This window comes from Antechinus flavipes, chromosome 1, assembly GCF_016432865.1.
Source record: "Antechinus flavipes isolate AdamAnt ecotype Samford, QLD, Australia chromosome 1, AdamAnt_v2, whole genome shotgun sequence".
Classification (NCBI taxonomy): Eukaryota; Metazoa; Chordata; class Mammalia; order Dasyuromorphia; family Dasyuridae; genus Antechinus; species Antechinus flavipes.
Genome location: NC_067398.1, coordinates 617,078,786 through 617,105,843, shown reverse-complemented (window position 1 = coordinate 617,105,843; position 27,058 = coordinate 617,078,786). Strand labels below are relative to the sequence as shown.

Here is a 27,058-nt window from a genome sequence, read left to right as displayed (position 1 = left end):
TATTCCTCCTCTTGTGTATTCTGTCTTCTTTGAGTACTAACTTTACATATTTATATTTTTATCTATGTTCATTGTGTTTACCATTTTTTCAGTTTATATTTTGTTGTATAATTTTTTAAGAAATTACATATTTAAAGATAATAATATTGATTGATTCATAATCTTAACTAGTTCATATTCAGTCTCATATATTTTGTAGTTGTAGCTGGGCAACCTACTTAATCTCCGTCTGCCTCATCTGTAAAATGGAGATAATAATCACACCTCCTTCCCAGGATCAGATGAATTAATATTTGTAAAATACTTTACAAGCTTTAAAGTTCTGTGTAAATGTTGACTTTTTAAAAAAAAAAAATCCTGTGTTGTTATTATAAGAACAGTTGGGTGTCTCAATGGATAGAGTGCCCAACCTGGAGTCAAGAAAATTCATCATCTTGAATTCAAATGTTATCTCAGACACTTAGAGGTTATATGACCCTAGGTGAGTCACTTAACCCTGTGGACCTCAATTTACTTCATCTGTCAAATAAGCTAGAGAAGGAAATGGCAAATAACTCCAGTATATTTGCCAAGAAAACCCCAAATAGGCTCACAAAGCATCAAATGTGACCTAAAATGATTGAACAAATTATTATTATGAGCCACTTATATTTTAGTAGTTCATTGGATCTCATGGTCTTATCAGTACTTGACATTCTTATATTGATTAAATGATAAAACTCCAAAAAGGTTTTCATAGTAAATGCAAAATGGCATTAAAGTCATACCAATAATGCCATCTGTGGATAAATTTGTTAGTACAAAGCCAAAAATAAGATTCTTCCCTTCTCCTTTAAAAAAAAAATCTTTTTGGAGTATTGGTTGGTTCATTTTTTAATCCTGATTGTGTTTCTTCTCTCTCTCTTCTCTTAATTTAGCTAATATTTGATCAGTTTTGCAAGTATTTTCTAAGAACACATTTTTTAAAAAATAGTCTGGTCATTTTGTCTGTTTTATTTCAGTTTGCAGCCCCCCTCTCCCCTTCATTTCTTTCTTTTGATTTATTACTTTGTTCCCTTTTGTTTAGGTAGAGACTTAATTTGTTATTTTTCTTTTGCTTTCTTATTAAAACAGGCAGTGAACAGTAATTATTTCCAAGTACTTCTTTAATAATGTCTTATGCATTTAAAATATATTAGATTTATACATTTTTTGCTTTTTTAAACATTTTATCATTTAATTCTGGATTTCAAACCCTAGCTCAAGCATATTATTCAAGACAATGTTAATTAATTTGCAGGTGTTTGGGTACTTTTCAACTCTGGGTGTGTGTGCGCTTTTTTTGTTCTTATTTTATTGAGCTTTAAGCTGAGAATATGCTATTTTTAGTGCCATTTTATTTTTACTATAAAGACATTTTTGATTCCCAGGGTATAATCAACTTGGAAGCACTTGAAAAGAAAGTATATGTGTTCTTCTTCTACAAATCTTCATTTGTACATTTTATTCTAATTTTAGCATTAATCTCTTTATTAACTTCTTGATCTATTATTCTGATAGCTGGGTAGGTCTCAATTGTCCATTAATTGTATAGTCTTGCATTCCTCCTAATTTTTTCTTTTTCATGTTTTGTTTCATATTGTTTGAACAGAAACTCCTTAAAGACAAGGGCTATGTCACTTTTATCTTTATATTTACCACCTATAACACAATGTCTGGCACGTGATACTTACTTTTAAATGCTTAATTCATAAACTGTTCATTGGTTTTTATTTCTAATTGCCTTTTATCTTTATGGATTAATTTAAAGCAATTTCTTATCTAAAAGGACTTTTGAGACCATCAAATCCTACCCTTCCCGATTGATCAATAATCCCATAACCAGAATAGTGAAATTATTTGCCCCAAGTTGCCATCTTTGTAACTTTTTGCTTCAAAGTGCTTTCTTGGCTACCACTCCCCTATGTGTGCTATATTCCTTATTAAAATATAAGAATCATGGGATCCAATGAACTACAAATGATGCTGGTTGTTTGATACATGCAGATTTTTTCAAAACACCATTTTTTTTTCTGGTAAAAACCTGTTTTTGATGTGTGTTCAATTTTGACAGATTTCAGTATTCAGTTGACAATAAAAAAATTCTCCTCTAAAGTAAATGTTCTTTTTTTATTAGGTAATCCTTGATTTGAAAGGCTCTGCGTATAGTTGGTCATATCATCTCCATCTCCTAGTACTCTCAGTTGAGAGTTAAGACTGTCTTGACTTTTGTATTTATAATCCTAGCACTTACTATAGAGCTTAATTAATTGGCATGTCAAGCATTTATTAAATGCTCATTCATTCATTCATTCATTGATTCCCAAAGCTAAAAAGTAGCAGAATTGGGACATCAATGGACATCTCCTAACATCCAATCTCTTGTTTCCACTTTAACACTTATTTAATTTTCCTAATACTTTTTTTGCTATAAAATCTGTTTTATCTAATATCATTACCCTGATATATGGATCTCTTTCATCCATTTTGTTAATTTAATTTAGTATGTAATTTAGTAATGAAATACTATATTGTGTTTACCTGGATCAGAAAGAAAATTGCATAACATGGCCTATATTCTAAAAAAGATCTTTGTCTTCAAGAACATAATATAAAAGATGTGACTTTTTAATTACTTCAGGAAGAAGAAATCTCCATGTTAGGGGAAATAACTCATCTCCAGACCATATCTGAAGATCTAAAGAGCCTCACCATGGATCCCCACAAATTACCATCCTCAAGTGAACAGGTGAGCATCCTGGGAGAAGAAGGCTTTAGAGATCAAGCCATACCTGCTCTTTAATGCTGTTCTTATTTTTAGTAACTTGGCCATCCAAGGCAGCCATTCTTCCCTGAAGAATGCTTTTCCTCTTTTCCCTGCCAGAACAGAAATGTGGAGTATGTATTGGGCCGCTTTGAGTCTCCTCTTAGAAACTTGCACTAATTGCCTTAAGCACAATTAATTGGTGCTTAAATATAGAAATAAATGGTAAGTGGTAGAACTGGGCAGAACTCGGGACTCTTAACACCTCAAGAGGAGTTCCTACAATGCTGCTCCCACTGCACTGTCTTGAAAGACTTAATTTAGATGCTGTGCTATCCATCCTACTCTGGCCTTTTGTTCATGTGCCAAATTTCTGTTGCCATAGTATGAAGCTACAACTCAGAATAGAAGATTGTAGGTATTTTACTTTCCATTCTGTTTAATTTTATTCTCTAGACTACAGATGATGTTGGTTGTCTGATGCTTACAGATTTTTTAAAAATACCATTTCTGTCTCAGAAAACTGGGCACATTTGGAAATTTTCCTATTTAAAGCTCTTTTGAAAAAAAAATATTTTTAAGAATAGGACAGAGATGCTATTAGCCAAGGGTCCTTATTTTATAACTCATTTGTCCTTTTTTTAATGCTTTAAAAAATCAGAAACATGCACATGGAATCTGTACAGCTTTCTACTTTTTTCAGTGCTGAAATGAATGTTTTGACTGCATGTCAAGTTTGAATTTTTTTTCTTTTGTGAAAAGCAGCATGTGGGAGCTATTTAATTTGAATTGTTACTATGCCAGAGCAAATCTTGGAACAGAGTTAAGACACATGGAGCCTCTCTAAGAAAATGCCAAATGATTGGGGGCAAGGGGTGACAAAGTGGTTTTATACTACCCTTTGAACCTTTCTGAGTTTTTATCTCCATCAGTGTAAACGTGTAGCTTCTTATTTCTTGGGCTTTCTCTCATTAATTTTTAAGTTTTTCTCAACAATAAGTGATGTCAGTCACTTTTGTAAGCCATTAAAAAAGAAAGGAAAAAAAAAGATGTTTCTTTTCTTTCTTGATGAAAACCTGTTTTTAATGTGTGTTCACATTTGACAGATTCCATATTCAGTTAGCAGTGAAAAAGTCTCTTCAATGCCCCTAGCTCATTAAATGGACTTTTTTCGGGCTTTGTTTTAATAGGTAATTCTAGATTTGAAAGGTTCTGATTACAGTTGGTCATATCAGACTCCGCCATCTTCTCCCAGTACAACCATGTCCAGAAAATCAAGTGTTTGTAGGTAAGTGAACTTGGAAATTTTATTTCTAAGACAGAGTGACTTTGTTTTTCCAAGTGGTAATAAGGAACCTATATAGAATCAATCTATTCTCTCTCTCTCTATCCCTTCTTCTCCATCCCTTCCTCCCTCTGTTTCCTTCTCTCTCCCTCTCTCTCTCTTTCATAAATATATATATAAAGACTCCATTGTCCCTTAATTATCTGGCAGTAGACTTGTAGATTTGCCAGTTATGGTTGTTTGCTTGTTATGTTATAAAAGTAAATTATTACTTTTGTTACTTGTAACCGAGTTACTTTTCTAAATGATAAAATAAAGAGATGGATTACTTACTGATTGGTTTTACTATAACCTGGCAGGCAAGAAAAGTAAAAAGAGCATGTCTTTTGTCTTTGTCACTTATTTAGCTCAAATAATCACAGTCTAAATAGTTTTGTGTTGATTGCATTTGCTGAAATAGCTCATGTCTTCAAAAATATTTTCTTCCAGCAGAATAGCTTGCTTAGCATTCCATCCCCCTGCTGATTTTTCTGCCTTCCGTGTGAGAAAGGATGCATCATTGGATATCACCTTGTTGTGGCTTTTAAAAAATTTCTCTGTACCCTTGAACTTCTGTGTCTGTTCTCTTTTCTCCTTAGCCAAACGAACAGTCCCTGTGAGTGGTTAGGTTACTTTTAAGAGCCAGACATCAACCAATCCAATATATAGTTATATTTTCCCATATCTATATACAAGTGTTTTTTTCCCCAAAACTAGTCACATACAATGAGGTCATAGTATGAGGGAACAAACATTTAGAGCTGGAAAAAATCATTTTTCTGTTCATTTTACAGAAGAGAATATTGGATTCTTCCTGAGTTGGCATAAAAGGCCAAGTTGGGGATTTGAATCCAGGTCATCCACTTTCAAATTCAGTACTCGTTCTGTTGCTTCCAAGTGAAGTTTGCATTCGTAAATAGGGATCACAGAACCACGAAACTACATAGAGATATAACAATGCAATATCCTGAAATAATATTAAAGGAAGTAGTTTTTGTCTCAAAGGAACATAAGTAGCACAATGGTTGTGTTGTCCAGGAGACAAGTTAGTGGCAGAGTGATCACTTGTTAGGAATGTTGTCCATGGGATTGTTTTTGGGGTTTTTTGGGGGTTTATTTTTTTTGACAAGTCAGAAATGTTTATCAATAAGAGAGAAAGAGCCTTAAACCAAGAATACTAAGTTTTTAAATGAATACATGGGTTTTTTTCTCCCTGAAGGCTTGATATGAATAGAAAATCATGCTGCAATTCCTGAATCAGCTGTGTCCTGGGGAGAGATTGCTGGGAGTGCTTTATTTTCATCATCTAAATGCCCTCTTTTAGTTGATTGGAAGGAAATGTAGAATCATGGTAATGACCCCCTCCAGCAGCAGTTAGCTTTGCATCTAACAATGTCCATTTTCACCACCATGTTAGCCTCCACTTTTTTGAGTGTAGCAACATCATAGCATTTCTGAGCTATTCAAATTAATTGTCAGAGAATTCATAAAGCAAATTTTGTTTGAGGAGATGAGAGAAAGACATCTCTAAAGACTCATAGTTTCTTTTTTCTTAAAGCTTTTGTTCCTCTCACAGCTGGCATTTCTTTGGCAACAGTGTCCATTTGAGATTTTGGACTGCGTTCAGATTTATTTTTCCCTAGTCTGAAGTTTTTTCCCTAGCATATCGGATGTTTTCTATATGTGTCCCAGTGAAATATTGGCTGCCCACTGATTGTTGCAGCAGAGAGAAAGGACACTTTGTAAATCTGTCTGTTGGGGGCTTCCACGTCTATTCCCAGAACTCATTGTGTTAGGGAGTCCCATTGGCGCTTAAGGAAACAAAATCTATCAGGATTTCACAAGCTTTGCATTTTGTACCAGGAATCTGGCCTCCACAAATGTTTTCCCAAGGATTTATTTTTCTATTTTCTCCTGCCTAAGAGAAAGCAATTTTACAGCAGTACTTTATATTGTTGTCTTGAGTGAAAGTTTTGTTAGGATAGACTACTAAACATGATCTTTGACTTTTTTTTTTTTTTTTTTTGATTATCCACCCTGAAACTGAGACTATTTCATCCAAAATGGAACAAAAATATTTTCCCCTATGGGAATGGATAGGTCTAGGGACTGGAATTTCTAATTTCATCAGTACAAGGCATATTCTGTCAGTGTAAGTCAGTACCTTTTTTGCAATTTATGGTTTTAGAGAGCTCCTTAGAACAACTAGAAGATGAATAAATTGTTTGAATATGTGTCAAAGATGAGAGTTGAATCCAGTCTTGTGGTGTCTAAAATCAAGACACTATTAACTATGATTGTCTTTAGTAAATTTCTTTTTTTTTAATAATATTTTATTTTTTCCAAATACATGTAAAGACAGTTTTCAGCAATCATCTTTACAAAACCTTATGTTCCAAATTTTTCTCCCTTTCCCCTCACTAAGATGGCAAGCAATCTGAGATAGGTTAAATAGCTGCAATTCTTCCAAACATATTTCCATATTTGTCATCTGCATAAGAAAAATCAGATCAAATCAAAAGGTAAAAACACACACACACACACACACACACGAAAGAAAAAGTAAAACAATAAGAAAAAAATGAAAATACTATCCTTTGATTCACATTGAGTCTGCATTGTTCTCTCTCTGGATATGGATGGCCCTTTCTATCACAAACCTTAAATCACCTTGAAAAGAGCCAAAGTTTTAGGAAGTTCTGGGAAGGTTACTTGTCATGGCTTTTAAAGGCAAAAACTCCTAGAGTCTTTGCTGCTGATGAGGTCAAAAGCCCTCAGGTAAACAGACAAGCTTTGAGATCAGACATGTAGACACAAGCGTAGTTTGTGGACCACATGGCAAGTTTATGGGCAGGTAGTTTTTTACCTTTTACCACACAGGTAGTTGCCACCTGCAGACAAACGCGGGCCAGGGTGGCCTTTGTGGTCCGTCCCCACTCCGGGGCTTCTGCACAGTAATTTTCAGACTACCAGCTTCTAGACCTGATACTTCAGCAGGTTTCTGTCAGCTTATTGAGCCTGTGGCCAAGTGTTCTTCCTTGACCTATGCCCGATGAAAGGACTCAAGAAATGGGTCTTATTTTCTCCAGCCTCCTCATCCGTAAATGCCTTCTGTCCTCCCCGACAGGATAGGCTGGGGTTTAGAGACTGGAGCTGTGATTTCATTGATCTAGGGATCTCCAGGTGAGTCACTTCTCTCCATGTAGATACCTTCTCTTCAACGTGTAACCTTGGAGATCATGTAGCTGGGGTATGTCAGAGACGGGACATACGTTTCATTTTTTGGCTCCAGGACCAGCTCTCTCTCCACAGTGTCTGGACACATTTTTATCCCAACAGGATAGCTTTTCATAGTCAGATTTTTGCAGTTGCTTTTCCGGCTTTTGCTACTTGAGGCAGAAATGTTTAGATAGTTAGATAAGTATTAAGAAAGAACTTTGTAAAAAAAAATAATAATAATGAAAAATAAATAAAAAAAAGAAAGAACTTCATGTTAATCCAAGATCCCTTGCCTTCAGCACCTTCTCATCTCCTTCTCCCTCCCATTCTGTCCTTCACAGCAGCCTGAACAGCGTGAACAGCAGTGACTCCCGATCGAGTGGCTCACACTCTCATTCCCCCAGTTCACATTATCGCTACAGAAGCTCCAATCTGCCCCAGCAGGCTCCTATGAGGCTGTCGAGTGTGTCCTCCCATGACTCGGGATTCATATCCCAGGATGCCTTCCAATCCAAATCACCATCCCCAATGCCACCGGAAACTCCCAACCAGGTAAAGTGGTCCCCACTCCCCACATGGGTGGGGGCAGACATGAATGAATCCTGGCCTGGGTCTCAATGTTGTACCTTTTCCATGGTATAGTAGAAATATTTCCTCATCTAGGAAGCTTCTTCCTTATCTTCAAGTTGTAAGAAGTATTTTGTCCCTTAAAATAATTTTTTTTTTAAATAGAATATACGCCCACCTTTCCTGAAGGTAACTGAGAAGATTTTTTTCCAGCTGATGGCAGGAGCTCTCCATTGTAGGCAGCTAGAACTGAAGCAGTCTTGGTAGGCTTATAAGCACGAGTATTCCCTCAGGTGAATGAATTATGAAGACCATTCAGACCCAAATTCAGTGTGAACCACTTCATATGGCTCTTCCTTTTCTGGGCCACCTGGCATGCCTTCTATGAAATTTTGTCCGTTCCAGGAATCCTTGAAATATGCACAGTATTCTTATAACATTAGAAGAACATGAAATTCTTGCCTTTTATGCTGTTAACTATTCAGTGGATCATCAGCATTTGAGTCTGAGAGAAGGGAAGGGATGGACTTTCTTGTCTGCATAGCAGTTGGATTAGGGGACCTTGTGCTCCTCCAGCATGGATATGGTGACTGCATTTGTACTGGTCTCCAGTGCATGACTGGTAATTTGCTGCTGCTCTTATGTCACCCTTTTGTCTCCCTGAGCACGATAAATTTGCTCCTTGCTCAGCACTTAGTAGCACATAACTACTCAGAGTAGAACTCAGGCTCACAACACTCTCTAATCCATATTATGATGTTTGCTCAGATCCACTATACCTTCCAAATCTGATCATTCAGAATCCAAGATTTAACTTGCTTTCATGAGTTTTATTATTCAGCAACTCATGTCCTTTTCTCCCTGCTACGTGCAACTCCTTATGTCCTGGGGGGAGATAAGAATTACTCTACATAAAATCTCAGGCCTCTTAGCTCATATATATATAATCTTTCTCTCCCTCAAGGATTTTTGAAGAATTTTTACAACATTCCCCAACAATTGTCATCCAGTCTTTGTTTAAATTTTTCCTTTGATAGAGAACTTTCCACTTACTAAGGCATCCTATTCCATTTTCTAACAATTAGAAAAGTTTCTTCCTTATACTGAATAACCTCCTAGAATAAGTCCTTTAAAATACACTCTGAATATATATCTCTCCCCCCCCCCCCCCAACCACCTGCCTCCCATTTTTTTCCTGAACCTAAATGCTCAGCTGTCCATTTTTCTCCTGTTATTTTTGGTAATGGTACTTAACTCTTTCCATTCTGGGAGCATGGAGAATTATCTTCAAGGCAAGAGTCAAAATGTCTAGAATTGCCTTTTTTTTCCTCCTGGCAGAGAATGCCTGCCTGTTATTGCTGGTGCTATTTGGGCTTTTATTCCTCAAGTGTCCTGCTTTCTCCCTCCTCTCTGTGCAACAAGAAGCAACGTGCATGTCCCGCAGGCAGAAAAATCTGCTGGGCTAGAACGATGAAGGGGTTCTTACATTTTTCAAGGGGCTGCTCTGCTGTGCAGTGTAATTTGGCGTTTGTTTTTAATCAGTCGACATAATTTTGTTTATAGCATTGTGTAGCAGAGCTTGAGCAAAATAAATGCGCAAACACCCACGCTTACCTTGCCATGGATGATTGGCCTTGAGTGTTACCTTTGAAGACTAACAAATTGAAATAGAACATCATGGCTTCTAATATTATTGTTTAGGGACTCAGTAAAGAAAACTCTTTTGGGAAGAATCAAAGTAAATTTAAAAGCTAGGTATCTCAGATAATTCCTGTTAGTGACACTTGGTTAGTTTTCAGGTCAGCTCAATCAAAAAGAATTTAATGAGGATCAAGAATTTATGTAAAGAATTTATTTGTATATGCCCAGAATTTAAGATAAAGAGGAAGTCAAGATGCACTTGAGGAAATCCTGTTTTAATTGGGGAGTGGAGGAAAACAACATGTAAATAACAAGATTCATACAAAAGTAGATAGAGAATAGATGGGAAGTAATCTCAGAAAAGAAGGGCCCATGAAAGGGAAATGATTTGCTTAATTAAGGTCTCAATAGACAATGAGTGGCTGAGCTGGAATTACTTACTCAGTTTTTCTGATTCCAAATGTACATTTCCCCCGAGCCACTGTCAGGTACCACCCAGTTCTCAGCATCAGGCTCCTCCATAAGATCTCCTTAGCAGTTCGATCTATCTGTCTTTCTAAATATACCCATTCTTCTCTAAAGCCGTTGTGCCTTTTCTCCTTTTATCTCCTGTCTTTTATTTCAGTGGTTGGCAGCTCTTTGACCTTGATCCTATTTCCTTATAAACAGGTAGATTTCAGCATTTACAGATAGGATCTTATTAGTCATCTACTAAGTATCATAGGCCCTTGATGTTTTCCACTGAAATATAGAGATTATTGATGTAAATTATATTGAGAGTTTTGCCACATTTCTTTCCTTTATTTAGCATTATCTGAATTGGACATTTCTTTTAAAATTCTTTGATTTTGTTTTCTATTTCCTCCCCACCCGTCATCTTCTTTCCCTACACTTTTATCCTCCCATTCAAAAAAGACATGAACCTACAAATGGAGTACATGTTCCCTAATAACAATGCAACTATTTAAAGTTTAAAGTTAACACTTGCCAAAAACAAAAAATCAGGGTGGTAGTTTTTTTTTTAAATAACAATTGTCTCAAATCCAAAAAAGCAAAAGTAAAGAAATGGTAGAAATAAACAAATAAAAATATCTTATCCTTACTACACTTAGAGTTTTAGAATTGCTCACAAATTATTTTTCCAGTAAAATGTATCTGAACTAGATGGACAAAAATCAATAATTATTATTATTATAATAATAGTAACTTTCATTCCTAGAATGCATTAAGATTTACAGACTCCTATTAATACCCTTGTGCAGTAGGTAGTGTCACTATTATTCCCATTTTATGGAGGTGGTCACACAGTTTGTTTGTGATGGAATAGCAGCTCTCCTGACTCTGTAAGGAAAATGACTTGTACTGGATCATTTTTCCCCCTTAAAAAGTATCAGGGAAGACTAGACTGAACCCACCAGCCATTTGCATGTGATCTTTTGGCAAGGAAAGCCACAGAGCTTCATGGATCTCCTGAATTAAATAGTATGTTTAAAGACAATAAAAACTTTTCACCTCCTCAGGAGTCTGCCGGTCTTAAGATTGTAAGAATAGGTAGAAATAGCAATTTGATGTCTTTCACATGTCTTTCACTAGGTTCAGTTCCTAATTCAGTTCTTGATACTAGAGACAGTCCGATGGATCAGGATGAGATTTCTTCATTTTAACAAATTATCAAGGGATTAAAGAATACAGAAAAGAATAGAAAATACACTTTAAAAAATAGTACCTGTAACAGCCAAAATCAATTTATCTTTACAAGGTCAAGAATAGATGGAGGAGACATAAAAGCTGCTGATCAAACCATATCTGAATGCTTTAGACGAAGATGCTGGGGAGTGAGGGTACAAACCTATGTTGGTGGAAATTAGACTCATAAACAGCATAGGTTTAATGAAAAAAATATGGTTTCGTAAGTGGCAAGAAGATTTAAACAAAGCAAGTCAAGTTCCCTTTCTGGCTTCTGCCCAAGTGAGACATCTTTGTTACAGTTGTCCATGTAATGGGGTTACCATTGCAGAGTGGAGAAGACCTCAGAAATCAGCTGCCTTGAGGGTTCTTAGTCTTTTTTTCCCCCATGGATTCCCTTTGACAACCTGGTGGAATTTGTCTTCAGAATATTTTTAAATGTATAAAATAAAATATACAGGATTGCCAAGGAGGCAAATTATATTAAAATAACAGTTATCAGAATATTTTTTAAAAAATAAAATTAGTTGACAGACCATGTGATGTAGTCCCTGCCCTTTGCTCCTGGAGCCCCTGGATCTAGATTGACCATCCTTTCTATTATATAGACCACAACCTCCTCAGGCATGCACAGTGCATGTGAATTGTGCAGGTGAGTGGCCAGTTTAGAGAAATGGTCCCCCCTAGTACAAAGGGAGCTGCAGAAGTCAGTGTGCACATGCACCTTGGCTTGAGGGATCGATCACCCGTTTGTTGCTACTCCTTAAAATATACTAGGGAAAGAAAACTAGGCATAGCTGGTTATTAGCTGGTTTGGGCCAACCTGAACATGCAGAGAAAGCCAGTTTTCTAGAGGTAAAGAATGCCCCAGAGGTAAAAGGGGAAACAGAGGTAGGTCCAGGGTCCTGATTCCCTTGGAGAAGCTTCCATGGGGATGTTGCCCTTTTGGTTAGATCCAACATGGGGCCTTGAATTGTGTCCAGGAAAGGCCGGTAGGACTCAGACTTGCTATTCCTTGCTTGCCTTTTCAAAGCAACTGACCGTTATAGAAAGCTTTAAAAGCCATGTATAATGATGTAAAGAAAAAAAATCCCTAATCCTCTGCTTCTTTCATCCTTCCTCTCTTCTTGTGTGTACTTACGTGTCTGTCTGTCTTGTCTGTCTGTGCGTGCTTTTTTAAACCCTTTTTGGTGGCTTGTGGCCTGTTCCTGCGTGTGTTTTGGGTCTGTATTTTGGATTCTCGTGTTTTCTTTCCCGCTGTGTTGCCGTGGCGCTGACAATGCTACAGAATTCGTCCAGCTCAGCCTCTTCCGAAGCTTCAGAGACCTGCCAATCAGTGAGCGAGTGCAGTTCCCCCACCTCAGTCAGCTCAGGCTCCACCATGGGAGCTTGGGCTTCCACAGAGAAGGTGAAAAATATTTGTATGGAGAACTAACCAGCCATCCCCGCCTCTCCCCCGTTCCCTGCCTCTGCTAGCTAGCTCCCCAGAAAAATCCAAGTTACCCCTGAAAATGAATAAGGACATTAAATCTACTAGCAACAAACAAACACAGCTGCTATGTTTTTTATAGAGAGAAGTTCACTCTCGGAAACGGGTTTTCACAGAAACCTGAAGGTAGTGAAGTCATTTTTGGATGAAAAAAAAGATTGATATTTGGAGAAAAAAAGGGAAGTGGGATTGGGATTAAGAGTTGTAAGTGAGAATTTGAACTCAGAATATCAATAATTCAGTGACTTTGCCTCCCATCATCTCCTACCCTGCCTACACCCCAGGTGTTCATCTTTATCACAGCCTTGTTTGAACATATCATTTCAAACATGTCGGGCTGTATGTTTTTTGTGCTATTTAATTTTCTGTTAAACTTTTATTTTTTTAGTCAGATTTGCTGTGAGAAATAATGCATCTTTGGAAAGTTAGTTGGATTGAACAGACCTAATTAATACCATTTAAAATTGATTAAAATTGCGTATGACCTGACCAAATCAGTGTTCTGTTGAAATCATATTTTATTGACTAATGGACATAGTGATGAGATTATCATCAAGACGGAGAGAGATTGTCTGCCAATCAGCTGATACTTATTTGGGATCACATAACACTGGTCTGTTTTCTCCCCTGCTTCCTTTCTGCTTCATCCGTTGATTGTCCAAAAGCAGCAAATCGCCATTATTTTTTTTAAATATCCAGATCCCCCTTCCCCCTTGCCTAGAATGCATCAATGCCATCTCGTATTTCCACATTCATCTTGTTATATTAATTTTTCCCTCTTTTGTTTGTTTTTTTGTTTGTTTGTTTTGTTTCCAGTTGTCTAACGGGTTTTATCACTATAGTTTACCAAGTGAGTCCCATGTAGCATCAGTGGGTGCAGGCCTTTATCCTCATTGCCTGCCTGCCTCCCGTCTGTGCCCTCGGGCGACCTCTGCCCTCCTTCCAGACTACGTTCATTATTACACCATTGGGCCGGGCATGTTACCGTCATCTAAGATCCCTAGTTGGAAGGTTTGTGTCTCGCTCTCTCTTCCCCCTCTCCTTCCCCTTCCTTCTCTCATTGCTACCAGGAGATTGCCCTTCTCCGACCGTGGCAGTCGCCTCTCACGTTCTGTGTGGTTTTCCAAACACATCCTCCCTCGTAGGCTCCGTGGGTCTGGGTGCCGGGGGGACAGGGCCGAGGCTCAGAGACAGACCCCCAGCGAGGCGCTAGGCTGGGCTTAGTTGAGCTGTTGGATTTTCCTGCCTCGAGATTAATCACCGCAATGGGGTTCCAGGAGCTCAGAGTAAAAGCAGTGGAGAGACTCAGAGAATTCACCCATTCCTCCTGTCCCCAGGTAGCTCAGAGATCACACTCCGCTTGAAAGATCTTTGTGAGGATAATCTATGGTTTAGAAAGGAGCCATCCTGGCTCTTCAGATATACTTGCATAAGGCCTCACACGCTCCCTTTCCTACCCCTTTCTCATCTAAGAACCTAGATCCTCTCCTGAAAACTGATGATGAGACGGGGACAGTGGTTGGTACATTTGTAAAAAAGACAAAAAACAAAACCCAAATTATTGCTGAGAGCTACCAAAAAATTAACCTGGATTCTCATTTGAAACAGAATTCAGCTACAGCGTGGCAAGCCCAGGCTGTGAATGGATTACCTTGTCCGGGTGACAGTGTGGCTGGTTAGGAGACAGTGTGCACACCTGTTCCTTAAGTGGCCAGTATACAGATGTTTTAGAGCTATTATCAGAGAGATTTTGCTAATGTTGCTCTGGGATTTATGAATATCTTCCCCAAACTGGCCAAAAGTTCTTAATTAGTGAAATGTTAAAACCTTGAGAAAATTACTATTGGATTTGCAATATTGGGTTTTAACGTGTTCTAAGGAATTAGGTGGAGGGCTTTGACAGTTGGATGATGGAGTAGTAGTAGTAGTGATGGTAGTAGTGGTAGTAATAATAGTGGTGGTGGTGGAGCAATAATGGAGGAGGAATAATTGTAGTAGTAGTAGTAACAAGCACAGCAGTGGCAGTAACTTGGGTATTTATATAGCTCTTGAATATTGTCAGAAATCCTTTGACAAATATTATCATGTTATCCTCGCAACAGTCTCGGGAGGGAGATATTACTGTAAAATATAATACTCATTTTGCAGATAGGGAAACTTAGGCAGACAAGATTAAGTAACTTGCCCAGGAACACACAGCTAGAAAATGTCTGAGGCTGGATTTGAACTAGGGCTTTCCTGACTCCAACTCCAGCTCTCCCCAGTATTCCAGTGACGTCCCCCCAGTCATGTTTTCTTAATTAACCACCTTCCAAAGAGTGCCTCGGGGGCTGTTTTGATTTGGTTGCTTTTTCCCCAAGAGACTCTATCATGAGGTTTGGCTGTAGACCCCATAAAGTAAAGCAGTTAGGGTGTCTCCTCAGGTGAACAGCTTCTCACAGCATCTGTTTTATGTAGGACTGGGCTAAGCCGGGCCCATACGACCAGCCTGTGGCGAACACCTTACAGCGCCGCAAGGAGAAGCGTGAGCCCGACTCCAATGGAGGACCCCCTGGCCTTCCAGCTGCACCTGCCGAGGAGGCTCAGAGGCCTCGGAGTATGACTGTTTCAGCTGCCACCAGGGTGATGCTCTAATTCTCAGTTACAGGTTGAGCATAGGAGTAACCCGTTAGTTGTCCCCCCTCCCCGGCCCTGGGAGACCCTCATGGCCCTGTCTTTCAGAGCAGGGCCAGGGACACAAAGAACGCTTTCGCTCCTTCTTGTCCCCCAGTTAGCCCCCGGGTCATTGAGGTAGCCACAGGTAGCTAGACTTCTGTCCTGGTAAGGTTTCTGAGGCTAGTCCCTGGAGTCCATGGGCTGGATATTCTCCTGTCTGGGAAAAGGGAAGCCCCCTTGCTTTTGGCCTCTGGAATGATTATTCCAGCATTCCTTCAGGTCCAGCAGTTGGAATCTCGGGTTTTGTTTGTAGTTGCCTTAGAAAATCTCACCGGACTCCCTACAAGAACATTTCCTTTCCCTACCTCTTCCCAGGGTGGATATGAGCTTTAGGCCCAGGGGGGGGTCTGGGCGCCCTGCCTGACCTCCGCAGTTTGATTTCATTGCCACGGTGTGTGTGTACGTGTGTGTGTCTCCCCTGCCTGCAGCCTGGAGAAGAGATGGAGGCTTGTGAGGAGCTCGCCCTGGCCCTCACCCGGGGCTTGCAGCTGGACCCCCAGAGGAGCAGCCGGGATTCCCTGCAGTGCTCCAGCGGGTACAGCACCCAGACAACCACCCCGTGCTGTTCCGAGGACACAATACCTTCACAAGGTATGGTAGGCAGGCCCTCGGTGCCTAAATTTACCTCTGCAGCTTCTCATTGTTTCTAACTCCGCCTTCCAAGGCATGAGTCTAATTACTCCTCCAAATGAGCTCTTAAGAAAGCTATCGGGACTCTCTTCTCCAGGCTATTTTACATAAAAAATAACTGACATTTTTAGAGTTCTTTACATTTATTATCTCATTTGAATCTCACAACAACCCTGAGTAAAGTAAATACTTCTGGTATTATTATCTCCCTTTGTCCCCAGAAATAGACTCATTCAGGGTCACAATCCCCTGAAAAATGTCATTTCCCTTGTTAAATATCATCTCTGCAGAAAAACTGAAGCGGTGCTCGAGGCCCTTCTTCTTTTCCCTTTTACTCTTCCTACCCCACAATCTCAGAATTCTTCTTTGAGATGAAAGGAAAACTGAATTGCCAGCCAAGCTGAACCTTGAAAAAATGTTAATCTCTGGGAAAAATCCTCAGAGTTTGGTTAAAATTGCCAAAGGGTCAAAGCCAGCACCTTGTCTCCTAATTAACTCTTGGGCTGTGGGGTGGCCTTGAATTTAATACAACGACCGCGAATTACCAGTTTCCTCCCGCTCCCTCGGCCCCAGCTCGCCGTCAGGGACAGCGGGCTTTGTGGCGGGGACTCGGTGCCCTAGGCGAGCCTGGGAACCCCTTCCCCGGCCTAGCGGAGCCATTGTAGCCTATGGCTGCGAGGAGCCGGGGCGAGCCCCCGCCGGGCGCTGCGTTTAACGGGAAGGCAGCCAGCAGTCTCCTTTCTGTCCAGACCGAGAGGGCTGGTGTAAAGGGGAGCGGTTGCTTTTGAGCTGTTTTTCAGTCATGTTTGATTCTTTGTGACCCTGAGTGGGGTTTCTGGGCAGGTGGTTTGCCATTTCCGGAGCCCCTTGTGCTCTGCGTGCTATGGCGCCACCTAGCTGTCCGGAGGGGAGGACAGGAACAGTCCAAATGGCCTTTTGTGGGATCTGTTCTGTGCCGGAAGAGGCTCTGGCTTCTTCTAACCAGTGAGAGACCCGGCCGAAAATTCTGACACTTAGCGATGTGATCTGGGCAAGTGACGTAATGTGCACCTCAATGATCTCATCTGCGAAATGGAAATGATAGGCTCTGCCCTGGAACTCTCGCGTTGTGAGGCTCAAATGAGATGATGGATCTATCTATATTTATGTAGCCACAGATAGATCATTAAAGCACTCTCTGAATCTCGTACACTGTTAGTTATGTTTCTGCTCGATTTAACGGGTGTTAGTCTGGGCGCCCCTTAGCCTTGCCTAGGAGGTCCGGTAGTCAGGGTCCTAGATTTGAGCCAGTTGTATGAGGGGTGAAGTGGAGAAGTGACGGGCTCCCCGGGCTTGCCTCCGAGTCCCGGGATGGAGCTGGGATTGGGCCGCTGAGCCACCCTCCCGCCCGGGGCCAGTAAATCCGTAATTCCACCTCCATTAGTTGGGAAAAGTCACCATGTTCGGTGTTCCTAACGCAAGCACTTTAATCAGTTTCAGATTATGATTATTTCTCTGTAAGTGGTGACCAGGAGACAGAGCAGCAGGAATTTGACAAATCCTCTACCATTCCGAGAAACAGTGACATTAGCCAGTCCTATCGCAGGATGTTTCAGGCCAAACGCCCAGCTTCAACTGCTGGTCTCCCCACTACCCTAGGACCTGTGATAGTAACTCCTGGTGTAGCCACCATCAGACGGACCCCTTCTACTAAACCTTCTGTACGAAGGGGAACCATCGGGGCTGGACCCATCCCCATCAAGACTCCTGTGATTCCCGTCAAAACCCCAACTGTCCCTGACCTGCCAGGTATGCTACCGAGTCCTCAGGGCGGGCCTGAGGGGCACGGAGAACACAGCCCCGAGTCACCGGCTGGGGGCGAGGCGGCCCAGGGGGGCGCAGGCGGGCCCGCCTCCGTGTGGAGTGGTCAGGCCTCCGTGAACCCGCCCCTGCCCGGCCCGAAGCCCAGTGTCCCAGAGGAGCAGAGACAGAGTGCTCCGGAAACAGAAGAAGAAGAAACAGAAGGGGATCACTCAAGTGCCACTAGCTCCCCTGGCCAGACCCCAGAGTGCAGCAACCCAGGAGATCTGAGCCCTGGGGATACCCTGCAAGGTGAAGATATGCTGAACGCCATTCGTCGCGGTGTCAAACTGAAGAAGACTCTGACAAATGACCGGTCGGCCCCTCGTTTATCCTAAGGTTTCTGAGAATACTGCCAGGGTTATAATGAATGGAAAATGAACTGTTTATTAAAACCTTAAATTTGTTTTGATTCATTCCAAACTATAATCAGAAGATTTTGTAGGAAATCCAAAATTAGAGCATTGTTTTGAAAGTACTATATATCATAAAACACAGAGAATTAAAAACACAAGCATAAGTAACCATCATAATCTTTATTGTTTTAATTTGTAAATATCAACAACTTTCTGCATATTTTGTTCTTAAGTTTCCCTTTTAATTTTTCTGAAGGTGCCAAATCCCATAACTTTTTTATAAGCCTTTATAAAATTTTAAATGCATAACTGGGGCGGGGGGCGGGGGGTGGGGAATCTCATAAAGTAGCAAACTTCAGCAAAGGGATTAATAATTGGCTTTTTTGCAAGCTTTTGTAGATGCATTGTGATAGTGTGGTTTCAATAAATTGGACTTATTTTAATGTACAAATAAAATGGGTAATGAACATGTCCTCATTTAAATATGTTTTTGTGTGGAAAGCAGGAGTAACTGGATGAAAAGCAATATAACAGATGAAATAAAAGCTGGAAATGATAAGACTGTGTTGGGTTGAGGGGGGGAGGTAGGGTGGGAAACACCATTAACATAGCAGATGCTGTTCCCTGAGAGTAGCCTAGTTGGTTGAATTACTGTTAGCTTCATGGTGAATGCATCCGAAGCCATGCTGGATTGCAGTGTTTGTTTAGGTAGGGTGTATAGGGACTTCACTCATTCCCCATGTTCTTTTCCCCCATGTTTCCTCTTGACACCCCACACGGCAACCACTCCTAGTCATATGCATGCTGCTTCAATAGTATACTTAGATTGATTTACTCAGTTTCTCTTCGGTCGTGCTCATGCTTTCATTGAGTCCAAATACATCCAAAAGTTACGGTAAAGCAGTTTTTAACATGTGAAAGCATTAAAAATGATAGCAGGGAGTTCTTAGGTAGAGTATCAAATGCCTTTTATTTACAAGTGCCCAGCAGGCTGGGTACATTGAGAAGCCCAAATATTTTGAGAATACTTGAGTGGATTTAGTAAGGGTAACCAGCTTGGAGTTTAGCAACTTGGAAAAGGGTGTGTTCCGTTTCAGGGGGCTTGTTTTTCTTAGACAGTGAATTGGCTTCATACTAAATACTGAAAAGGAAAGAAGATGCATTGCCACTGGGAGTCTGACCACTACACTGTCTTTTTTTGTATTCTGGGTGATATTTTTTTGGAATATTTTTTCTCAATTAAAAAAGGACTTTTTTGAGTTTTGTTTTCTTTTTCAAATGAACCAATTTGCTGTAATAACTGTCTTTTAAAGCCAGCAAGGTATGCAGAACTCAGGGGGTCACAGGGGTGGGGGTTAGTGTGGGTCGGAGACAGAAGAGGCTTGTCAGTTATTCAAGTTGCACACTTGAGACCGTTAACAGTTCACCAAATGAAGTTCTCAAAGGGGGCTGCTGGTTTCCACCCAAACGCTGCAGCTTTTGTTGGCTTCAATATCTGACTACATGATCATATGCTTTAATACATTACTGCATTGGATGTGAGACTTAATGTATTTGTACAGTCACTGTTCTATAATAACACTTTACACTGCTGTGATTGCTTCTGACACTTTTATGTTATGGCTTCAAGCAAAGGCATGTTTATTAGAAACTATTTAAACTTTACTTTCTTTGAAAAACAAGCTCCTTATTACAGAATATAATCAACAGTAGTGCCTGTGGTTCTAGCCCACCAATCTTGATTGAATAAAAGTAGCTGATGCATTGTGCATATGATGCTTGATAGGTTTTGCTGAAGCAAAAACCATTGCAAGAGAATGAATATAGTAAAGTGGTATTTTAAACCTTGAAAATGAAATGGATGTAACTGTACTGGAGTACAGCTTTTCACTTGTTTAGTTCTTAAACGTTAGTATAATCTGAAAAAGTTAATATAAAATGTTGCCAAATTCAACGTAGAAAGAATGTGACAAAACACTTTGGATAGTTCTACTGTTTTGTGTTTTTGCATATTGTAAAAGCAGTGTCACAGCTAAAAATTAAAAAAAAATGTTTCTAATGTATAAATTATTGTTGTTTAGTTGCTAGTTTGTACTGAGAGTTGACCTCTCCCTGTGCAGTTTTTTGTTTTCAACTGATATAAATGAGCAGTTGCTGTATTGTGTCACTCTTTTCCATTGTAACAAATGCTTCAGAATACATTATAAATAAAGAATGGCTAGAAAAATACTGTATTTCATTTTATTCAAACCCTCATATTTGTTCATTGGTCAAAATTGATTGTAGAGGACAGCAAAAAAAAAAAAAACTAGTAGATTGCTATACTTGTACAAACCTAAAGGGTTTTGATCTTTTAGCCCTTTCAGAAAAGTTGGCTGAATATTTCTTTCTTTCTTTTGGAATATGGCTAATGCAGAAATATTTTTTGCATGAAAAAAATAAAAGCTCTGATGTTATAAAACAACAAAAAACAAATTAGTTGAATGTTGTTTGTGAGTTCAATGGTAAGTTACGCTAATTCTTTGAGAAAACTTGAACAAGTGATCCTTTCAAAGACTATTTATAAGCAGTTAAGGCACAAAGCCAAACAAAACTGATTTTAAGCTTGAACATTTTAAGTAGGGATTCTGAACCTAAGAACCACAGACTTCTAGGTGTCTAGGAGCTTAAAAAGACTGGAGAAAAAACTATGTTCTTATTTTTATTAACATCTAGCTGAAATTTGCATTTCCTGAAAATTATTTTAAAATTCTGAGAAAGGATCCATAGATTTCCAGACAGCCAACGAAGTAACTGAATATAGCCAATTTAGCTTTGCAAAAAGAACTGTTACCAAAGGTAGAATAACCACACGTTTTATAAGGTCCTAACCGCAGCAGAAAATTGTTGTAATTGGGAGAACTCAAAGCATATTTTACTATGGGTAGGTCTGTTGGAGTACACTGGAGCTACCTGACAGTGGCTGCTGGAGATCCAACCCATAATGGATCTCCTCTTGTGAGAGGATGACACAAGGAGACTGAGAGGCACTTGCTGTTCTCTGACCTCTCTGACTGAGAGGCCATTGCATTATCTGACCTCTCTCCTCTTCCCTCTGCCTCTAATTTATCTCATTCTCAGTACACAAGCAACCCCTGTGTCAGCAAAGGCTGCCTTGCAACTCCTTCAGATGTTTTGATCCACAGCTGCGGAGCTCTTGGAGAATTGACCTATCCCTTAACATAGGTCAACATTGTTTTCATTTATCTACAACACCACTGTCTCGTTTTTATAGATAAGGATATTTCAGCTTTCCAAATTTAAGTCTAGAAAGCAAATCTTTTCCTAGCTTCAGTTCTTTGATTTTCATATCTACTCCTACAACACCAAACCTTCATTGCAAAAAAAGCAGTAAAAATTAGTCTCCAATTCAAGCCTCAAAGGAAATTTTTCCCATATAAAAAAAGGGCAATTGTCAGTAATGTTAGTTTAATAACTTTATTATGTCAAGTATATGTGTATCTACATATTCAAAATACACACTTGAAAGTTTAATTTGTGTGTTTGTGTTACTCTGAGGGGCGCTCTCGGGGCCTAGTGACAATATGCCACCACAGTGGAGGCAAATGACCTTCCTTTCGGGCTGGGGGCAGAGCTTCAGTCTTAGGACCATCAGGGGGAGTTTCCTCCTTCAATTGCTGAACCTGTACAGTAAATGAGGGAAAACATGTTAAGAACAATTAAATGAATTTGACTTTGTCTCAAAACTAATGAATAATGTGAATACCACATCAATATAAAAAGAGAGCAAGAGCATTTAACAAAACAAAATTACCCTATTCTTAACATTTGAAAATAGAACTAGTCCTTTAGTCCCTTATTTTTTGTTTTGTATCCATTGCAAGAATTTTGTGCATTCAGTTAAGTTGGTTTTTTTTTTAACATTTTCCCAAACAAGTAGCAGTACTGACACTTGATGTCCAATTTGATTCAGATAAAATTCAGACAACATAATACTAATGATAGTAAGCAGCTTTTGTAAAGCATTTTAAGATTTACAAAATGTTTTTTAAATATTGCATAATCACTCTGGGAGGTGGATGGAATTATCTCCACTTTACAGATGAAGGCAGAAGTTGTGATTTGCCCAGGATCATCTGAGCTAAAACAAGTCTGAGGCTGCAGTTGAACTCAGCTCCTCTCAACTGCAGGTCTAGCACTTTATTCACTTTGCCACCAACCTCCTAACTGAGCACTAGAAAGTAAAATGTTTGGCAACAGTTTAATTAATGTAGATGCCTAAACACGAAGTAGCCATATTGTTTTCCCTTGATGTCTGGGTCTTGTAGCAGACAGATGTGGTATGAGTATAAATTCGTGGGGACCCCTTGGGCTCTTATCTTTAAGCACCAACATGGTTCTAGAGGACCCCAAGATTGCCACCAAGTAATGAGCCTGAGCTGTGGTGTCATTAAAGATCCACTTCCCATATAAGCTCTTCCAAGAGACCCAATTTATTTTGGTCTTTACTGAAATTATCTCCACAAGTTTATTCCAGATAAGTTGCTCCTGTAATCACTATAGCCCAAACCCATACTCCTAAATACAATCATATGCAAAGAAGAGGGGGCAAATGAACCAATTATTTTTCTTCCAGATTAATAAATGTTGAGGCAAATCCCATAAAACCCTATTTTCTTACATACAAATGAAATCTTGAACTCTACAACTTTTATCCACTTTTCCTAGTTCAATTAGATTTAAAATTTATTAGCATCTGCCACAGATGCAGGATACACAGTCAAGAGCTAGATGGCTAGCCTAGCCCTTCAAATACTAGCTCTTCTCCAGAATTAGTATCTTTAATCTTCCCAAATACCTCTATGGCAAGAGCTCCAGCCAGTTCAATTCTGGCCCCTCTCCTTTTAACACACACCAACTTGTTTAATGTCTTTCCTGAAATGTAGCACCTGGCATGAAACACACAGTCTGGAGCGTGGCACAGTAGTAGTCACCTCCCTTGTTCTAGACAATGCTTCAGTTAATGCACACTAAGAGCACAAAAGAGCAAAAAAAAAAAAAAAAAAAAAAAAAAGAGCACACTAAGGCCCCCTCATTCTGAGCACAGAGGCCTCTGCTTCCTTTCCTCAAGTACTCTGGCTCTTTTACAACCATCCCCAAGCCAAATAGTTCAGCTGGGAGGCCAAATGGAGTGGTTGAAAAGAGCAGTGAGCATGGCATTGCCAGGCCCAGCTAGGATGACCACAGGAAGAGTTGTTGCAGGGGTGTCCCAGCAAGAAAAGAGAAAGCTCCCTCACTCCCAGACCAGCTCTCTGAGGAGGCAGTGCTGTTCACTGGAAGGAAAGTAGGCTCTGCAGCCTGAGACCTTGATGTGTTACATCCTGCCTGTGAGTCCTGTTATTTGCTGATGGGGAGGTACCATTTCCTCTCCTGGGTGCTTCAATTTCCTTCTCTAAGAAAGTGAACTAGGAGCGGCAACTGTTGCCTCTCCATATTCATGATGCTATGTTTTGCAGGTCCCCCCAGGTTAAAATATTTTACTGGCTATATGCAGATAAGATTAAAAGAATCTGTGTAAACCTGGCACTATCTTTAATGTGCTTAGTGACTTCACAAAGTTGAACAGGGAACAAAGCTAGTTTGTAGTTAGCAGTCCTGATTTCAAATCCTGCCTGGAGTCCCATCTTCCCATAATCCCAGGCAAGTCTTTCGACCAATCTCTTGAAAGTCTTAGGTGCATCATACACAAAATAAGATAATAAACTAGATGGCTTATATACAATCATTGATTATATGCAATTAAAATAAGTAATAAGTAATTACTCAGTAATGCATAAAAGAGAGTAAATTTTGGTCCTTTCCAGTCTTTAAACTATGCTCTTATGTTTACCCCAAGACCTCTGGGTAGCAGTGTCTATTTTAACTGTTTCCTGAGAGCCCTTGCACTTGACTCCTGCAAGCCACACAGGAGCCATACATCTCCTTCTCTAGGAGACATGACTACTCACCTCACGTTCCCAACTCTCCAAGCGCAGTTTCTTCCATTTCTCCCTCTTGGCAAAGTAATCGGGGTACATAGCCTTCTCAGAGGGGTGCCAGTAGTCTAAGCACCACTCGGGAACCTGTCAGAAGGATAGCTGTCACAAGTTCTGAAACCCGACAATGAATAATGAAGGCAAAGGTGAGTGCAGGGGCAGGGGTGACCTCCCTGGAGATTTCTGAGAAGAGGTGAGGTGTGTGGCCGCTGTCAGTAGATTATAGCATAAACTCCTTTTAGATAGGGGTTGGACTAGAAAGCTACCAAGGTCCCTTCCAAATTTAAATTCCATGATTCTGTGACACAGGAGCTTGGAAGCTATTAAGCATTTATTATAATTAACTTAGTATCATGGGTAAAATTACATCTATAGATGTAAAGGTGAAACAATATCATAGACAAATGAGAATGTCCAAGTGTACGGTTACTAGGTGCAAGAGCTAAGTCAAATAGAATAAATATCACTTCATCTCCTACCTTCTATTCTCCAAAACGCCTATATTTGGATAATAAAACTTTATAAATGCTAATAATTTCCTTTGCTACTAGTAACTCGAGATATAAAAATTAACTCCAAGAGTTTGGCTCTTGTATGTTATCTTTTCTAATATCAATCCAAATTTTACAATAAAGTACAAACTCCTTAAAAGAAAAAAATTCAGCCTTTCTCTCTGATATAAAGGAGGAAAAAGTTTTATCCAAATTTTTCAGATCATGGGAGTGCTGCAATCTAACTTCTCTGATGTGGAAGAGAGAATTATTTTTCTATTCCAGATGAGAAGGAAATGAGAGGAATTAAATTTTTTTTTAAAAATCCATCTATAAAACAAATGCTTCCTCATTCTGACATCTGATTAGGAAGTACAGAGGGAAGACTTATGTCAGGGATTCTGACTTACCTTGTAACACTCATATCTTTCAAAGGAAGTACCACCAGGAGAATCAGGGAAAATATATGGCTGAGGATGCTGATTAGCCCAAAATTCTTCCTCACCCTGCATAAGCAGTTTGGTGGCCTTTACCATATCGGTTTCATTTTTATGATTTTCAAACCGAGCTCTGAGTAAACAAGCTTTGAATCGATAGTCATCCCTGCAAAGTATAAAGATTAAGTCTATAAAAATATATTTCTTCAATTGGTTGCTAAAGTCTTGAAGGTATATACATTTCCACAAACCCTTTAAACACTGGCACAAGTCCTATGACATCTCATCCTAATAAAGTAGCTGACCTGGCAGCCAGAACACAGCACCAGCTATTTGTCACAAAGAAGGAAATTGGGGAAAATTTTTTTGAACAAATTCCTCTGAAAAAAAATTTAAGATCTGAAAATTAGCTGGAATTGTTTCAAATATAAAAGAACAAAAGCTATTCCCTGATAGTTAAAAGATGTGAACTGGCAGTTCTCAAAGGAAGAAATCCAAGCTATCAACAGACATGAAAAAGTACTCCAAATCACTGAGAAAAATGCAAATTGAAATAATGCCCAGGTTCTAAAATACACCTATCAGCCTGGCAAAGATTACAAAGGAAAAGACAACCGTTAGATTGGCTGTGAGAAAATAAGGCACTGATGATAGAAATGTACCACTACTATGTCTACATACACCAAAGATCAAGAAAGGAAAGATGTGTATGTATCAAAGTATTTAAAACACGTCTTTTTGTTATAGCCCCTAAATTGGGCAATGGCTAAATTGTTACATAAATATAATGGAACCTTACTGAAAATTAAGAAATGACAAAAGAGTTATTAGTTTCAGAGAAACATGGAAAGACTTTTATCAATCTATGCAGTGAAAGAAGAATCTTATCTCTAGTAACAAGGTAATGAAAATCAACTTTGAAAGACTTAAGAACGCTTATCACTGCAAAGCCCAATCTGGAATCCAGAGGGGTGACAGATTATAATGAAGCACTAGCTAGGCATCTGTGGTCAACGCCAATGTATGAAATTGTTGGCTCGATGACACTTACGTGGACTATTATTTTTTTATCGGGGGTGATCTCTTGATAGTGTAAATGGGGGGGCAAGTTTTATCTCTTTGGATGTTCCCTCCTTTAACTACTTCCTAAAACCTGGTTGTCTTGGGAGGCCTATTCCCTAGGTCCCATTTCAGGTCTATGTTAAAGGGCAGAGGTTGTGAACTTTGAGATGCATTGGTGAAGCCTAGGGACCCCTTTTCAGAATTTTTTTTAAAATAGGAAATAATACGCGTAGAATTAAAAAGGAAACCAGATTTAGTGAAAATAAAGATGAATTCGTCTCCCTATCTAAGTTCACAGACAGCCTGGAAGTTGTCCATGGACACTAGGCACCCCAGGTTAAGAACTCGCAGCAAAGAGGAGGGGGTGGGGCTTGGGCAGTGGAAATGGTGATTGGGTGTGGAGATGAAAAACCGAGGAGGGAAAACTGGAGGGAATGGGAGACAGGAGATGAGGACGGGGAGGGCGGCGGTCAGTCAGTCAGTCAACAAGCCTGTCTCTGGGTCACAGAGGGCTGATCCTCACTACGCTTGGTCCTCTCGGGCAGGTCACTGGTGGGCAGTGGGCCTGGCCCTGAGGGTGTTGACGGCCGCTTTTCCGTCTCTCTCCTCCTCTCCCCGTCCGATCCTCACCTGTGGATTACCCAGGACTCGAGGTGGCGAAGCGCCCGCTTGTAGAGCCGCAGCACCTTTTGACGGTGGGTCAGAAAGGCGCCCGGAGCGCATAACGCCATATCGCCCGGCTTCACCTTCAGCCCAGTCACTGGCCGCGGGGTTTTTCGGGAAAC

The 27,058-nt window shown here is 39.9% G+C and overlaps 2 protein-coding genes across 6 annotated transcripts in view; one reads left to right on the top strand and one right to left on the bottom strand.

The window, feature by feature from the left end:
• The window catches only part of MTSS1 (MTSS I-BAR domain containing 1), a 216,634-nt gene extending 196,159 nt beyond the window's left edge, over window positions 1-20,475 (top strand). Inside the window, exons 8-15 of one of the 5 annotated variants that reach the window (XM_051971070.1) lie at window positions 2,660-2,767; window positions 3,973-4,070; window positions 7,667-7,877; window positions 12,508-12,627; window positions 13,525-13,719; window positions 15,166-15,330; window positions 15,852-16,014; window positions 17,692-20,475. In XM_051971070.1, coding sequence (XP_051827030.1) covers window positions 2,660-2,767; window positions 3,973-4,070; window positions 7,667-7,877; window positions 12,508-12,627; window positions 13,525-13,719; window positions 15,166-15,330; window positions 15,852-16,014; window positions 17,692-18,230 — 1,599 coding nt within the window. In that variant the 3' untranslated portion in view covers window positions 18,231-20,475. Of the gene's footprint in view, window positions 1-2,659; window positions 2,768-3,972; window positions 4,071-7,666; window positions 7,878-12,507; window positions 12,628-13,524; window positions 13,720-15,165; window positions 15,331-15,851; window positions 16,015-17,526 lie in introns of all 5 variants that reach the window. The other 4 variants (XM_051971068.1, XM_051971069.1, XM_051971071.1 and 1 more) reach the window with 4 other exon arrangements.
• A 1,236-nt stretch (window positions 20,476-21,711) lies between these two features.
• On the bottom strand, window positions 21,712-27,047 carry NDUFB9 (NADH:ubiquinone oxidoreductase subunit B9). Its single transcript, XM_051971078.1, has 4 exons — window positions 26,904-27,047; window positions 25,185-25,377; window positions 24,257-24,370; window positions 21,712-21,931 (listed from the first exon to the last, which is right to left on the bottom strand). Exons 1-4 carry the CDS (start codon window positions 27,002-27,004, stop codon window positions 21,797-21,799), a joined length of 543 nt encoding a protein of 180 aa, XP_051827038.1. The 5' UTR covers window positions 27,005-27,047; the 3' UTR covers window positions 21,712-21,796.
• Between the last annotated feature and the right edge of the window lie 11 nt (window positions 27,048-27,058).

Bases quoted from the DNA above. Each gene is read 5' to 3' on its own strand.
- NDUFB9 (XM_051971078.1), bottom strand. From the start codon at position 27,004: ATGGCGTTATGCGCTCCGGGCGCCTTTCTGACCCACCGTCAAAAGGTG. The intron at 25,378-26,903 runs GTGAGGATCGGA...TATACTTTGCAG, and splicing joins GAGTCCTGGGTAATCCACAG to GGATGACTATCGATTCAAAG. The intron at 21,932-24,256 runs GTGAGTAGTCAT...TTTACTGTACAG, and splicing joins TGGAGAGTTGGGAACGTGAG to GTTCAGCAATTGAAGGAGGA.